Raw genomic sequence first — 2,756 nt, 5'->3', positions numbered from 1 at the left:
CACCGGTCCCCCTCCCCGCGGTGTGGGATCACTCGGAGCTGACACGGGGTATGTGAGCAGCAGATGAGGGGGGATGGGCCGGGGATTCTCCATATGGGGAGGCACCGGACTCACTCCTGAGGTCCATTCCAGTGCCAGGCACCTCCGGCCGCCATCAGCTTCTCTGGTTCTCCTCCTCCACACCTGAGGCCCAGCAAAGCAGTTCCCGCACTTGAGCATTTCCCGAACTTCAGCATTCCCACCTCCAGGACAAGCCCGGGGGCAGGAACTCCAACCACAAACTGGGCTAAGACTGAGCGCACTCCCCCAGCATGCATCACTGGCCGTGACCCACCAGCAATTGGCTGGTAAGCAACACACACACCCTCATAATGTCCTCCCATTGGCTGTCCCAGAGTCACACCCCACCCAGGCAGGTGCAATCCATGCCAGAACACCCGAAATTAACCAGATAAATGCCAAATATAATTCAACCAGACTGACTACAGCCCCGGGCCAAATGTTGGGAGCGGTGAACACATTTGATGTCATTGGTTGCTAGGACCGCCATCCAGCGGTCCTAGCAACCAATGACTGTAGAATAGGTGGACACCTGATGTTATTGGTTGCTAGGACACCAGCGGTCCTAGAAACCAATGATTGCAGAGGAGGTAGACAATCTAATGTCATTGGTTGCTAGGGTAGCAGTGGTCTTAGCAACAAGGGATTGCAGAGGAGGGGAGCACCTGTTTTCATCGGTTGCTAGGACGCCAGTGGTCTTAGCAACAAGGGACTGTAGAGGAGGTGGGCACCTAATGGCATTGGTTGCTAGGACGCCAGTGGTCTTAGCAACAAGGGACTGTAGAGGAGGTGGGCACCTAATGGCATTGGTTGCTAGGACGCCAGTGGTCTTAGCAACAAGGGACTGTAGAGGAGGTGGGCACCTAATGGCATTGGTTGCTAGGACGCCAGTGGTCTTAGCAACAAGGGACTGTAGAGGAGGTGGGCACCTAATGGCATTGGTTGCTAGGACGCCAGTGGTCTTAGCAACAAACTACTGAAGAGGAGGGGGCCTGCACTGGGCCTGGGAGGCCGACACATCCACTGTCAGCCATAACTCAGCACAGGTCAGCGATCGGCCCGTGTCCAGACCAAGGGCCAGATGTGTGCGGTAGGCCATGAAATGCCGGGGTCTGCTGTAGGTTGCCTGTGTGAGGGGACATGTCAGATACAACCAGCATGTTTCGGGGGAATTAGACTCTAAAATACAAAAGAACTAGGGATGCACAGATACTTTTCAAGTACCAGTGCAGATACTTGGCATTTTCACGAGAACTACCAGGGTTGCAGCGGTTGCAGCTGGGACCGGGCTCTGGAGCTCCACCACTGTCATTAGTCTGTATTGTTTTAGAAAAACTGTCACATGACAATAAACAAAAATGTATCAGTACTTGTACTTGTAAGTACTCGGCAAGTACCAGTACTCGTACTCGTAAAACTGGTATCTGTGCATCCCTTTATTTATAGTTATAAAAACAAAATCATACATTAAAACAGAGATGTACAAATCCCGGGAGCTCCGCGTGCTCCTTACACATGACAGCTGCCTCCTAACTTATGAATTTTTCTCTAGTGTAGTCTTGGAGCTCAAAAGTATCGGTACATGTACTCGTACTTGTACCGAGTACTGTACTTGGTATCTGTGCAACCCTAAAAAGAACAATAACAATATGATGTAAAGTTCCATCCATGGTACACGGCGGTTGTGTGAGACGATGGAACAAACTTGTAGAAACCGTTAGAAAAACAGAGACAAGAGATCTGTAATAGAAGATAGAAAAAGGTGAATGTCGTAATCTCCGAGGCCTGATCTCAGCAGGCCCCCGTACCCAGAGACACAATGGTCTGACCCAACATAACGTCTCTCTTTGTCTCTTGTCAGAGCGTCATCAATGATAAATCAAGCTACAAAATGGTGGTGGATTCCATGAGGGTGATCGGCTTCACCGAGGAAGAGGTGGACTCCGTGTACAAGATTCTGGCTGCCATCCTACACCTGGTGAGGACCTCTTGTAGGGTTCACAGAGGGGGACCTGGGGAGACAGGTTCATATGGTGTGCAGTTGTGTGCTTAGATTGCCAATGATCTCCTCTCACCATTATCACTTCACTACAGCGGCCCCAACATACAGGAACCCGGGGCCAATATGGATTCACAAAACCACGGATACAAATGACACAAAAAAAAGCTCACTCTATATAACGAGAAATGTAAATAGTAGCCACATGGAAGAAAGAGTGCTAACCAGTCCAGCCAGGCAGTCCTGGAGACCAACTGGGAGGAGAACTCGGGGAAACTGGAGGGCAAAAGCCAAAGAGTTCTCAGGCACGGTGTAGGAAGTTTATTTTAATAAATATAAAGAAAGTCAAATTGATACGCTCACTAATGGAGACCTTGAGCAGCACCAACACCCCGAACAACACCAACACCTTGAACAACACCAACATATTGAACAACACCAACACCTTGAGCAGCACCCACACCTTGAACAACACCAACACCTTGAGCACCACCAACACCTTGAACAGCACCAACACATTGAACAACACCAACACCTTGAGCAGCACCAACACATTGAGCACCACCAACACCTTGAGCACCACCAACACCTTGAACAACACCAACACCTTGAGTAGCACCAACACATTGAACAACACCAACACCTTGAGCAGCACCAACACCTTGAGCAGCACCAACACCTTGAGCAGCACCAACAC

At 50.0% G+C, this 2,756-nt stretch overlaps 1 protein-coding gene across 2 annotated transcripts in view; it reads left to right on the top strand.

Annotated features, from left to right (window-relative positions):
- LOC108801194 (unconventional myosin-Ig-like) overlaps positions 1-2,756 on the top strand; it is a 119,532-nt gene that overhangs the window by 19,290 nt on the left and 97,486 nt on the right. The window contains exons 7-8 of one of the 2 annotated variants that reach the window (XM_018573126.1): positions 1,091-1,106; positions 1,924-2,038. In XM_018573126.1, the coding sequence (XP_018428628.1) occupies positions 1,091-1,106; positions 1,924-2,038 (131 nt within the window). Of the gene's footprint in view, positions 1-1,090; positions 1,107-1,921; positions 2,039-2,756 lie in introns of both variants that reach the window. The other variant, XM_018573125.1, reaches the window with a different exon arrangement.

The sequence above is a fragment of the Nanorana parkeri genome, unplaced genomic scaffold, assembly GCF_000935625.1.
Source record: "Nanorana parkeri isolate BGI_ZX_2015 unplaced genomic scaffold, ASM93562v1 scaffold2245, whole genome shotgun sequence".
Classification (NCBI taxonomy): domain Eukaryota; kingdom Metazoa; phylum Chordata; class Amphibia; order Anura; family Dicroglossidae; genus Nanorana; species Nanorana parkeri.
This window is presented reverse-complemented; position numbering and strand designations above follow the sequence as displayed.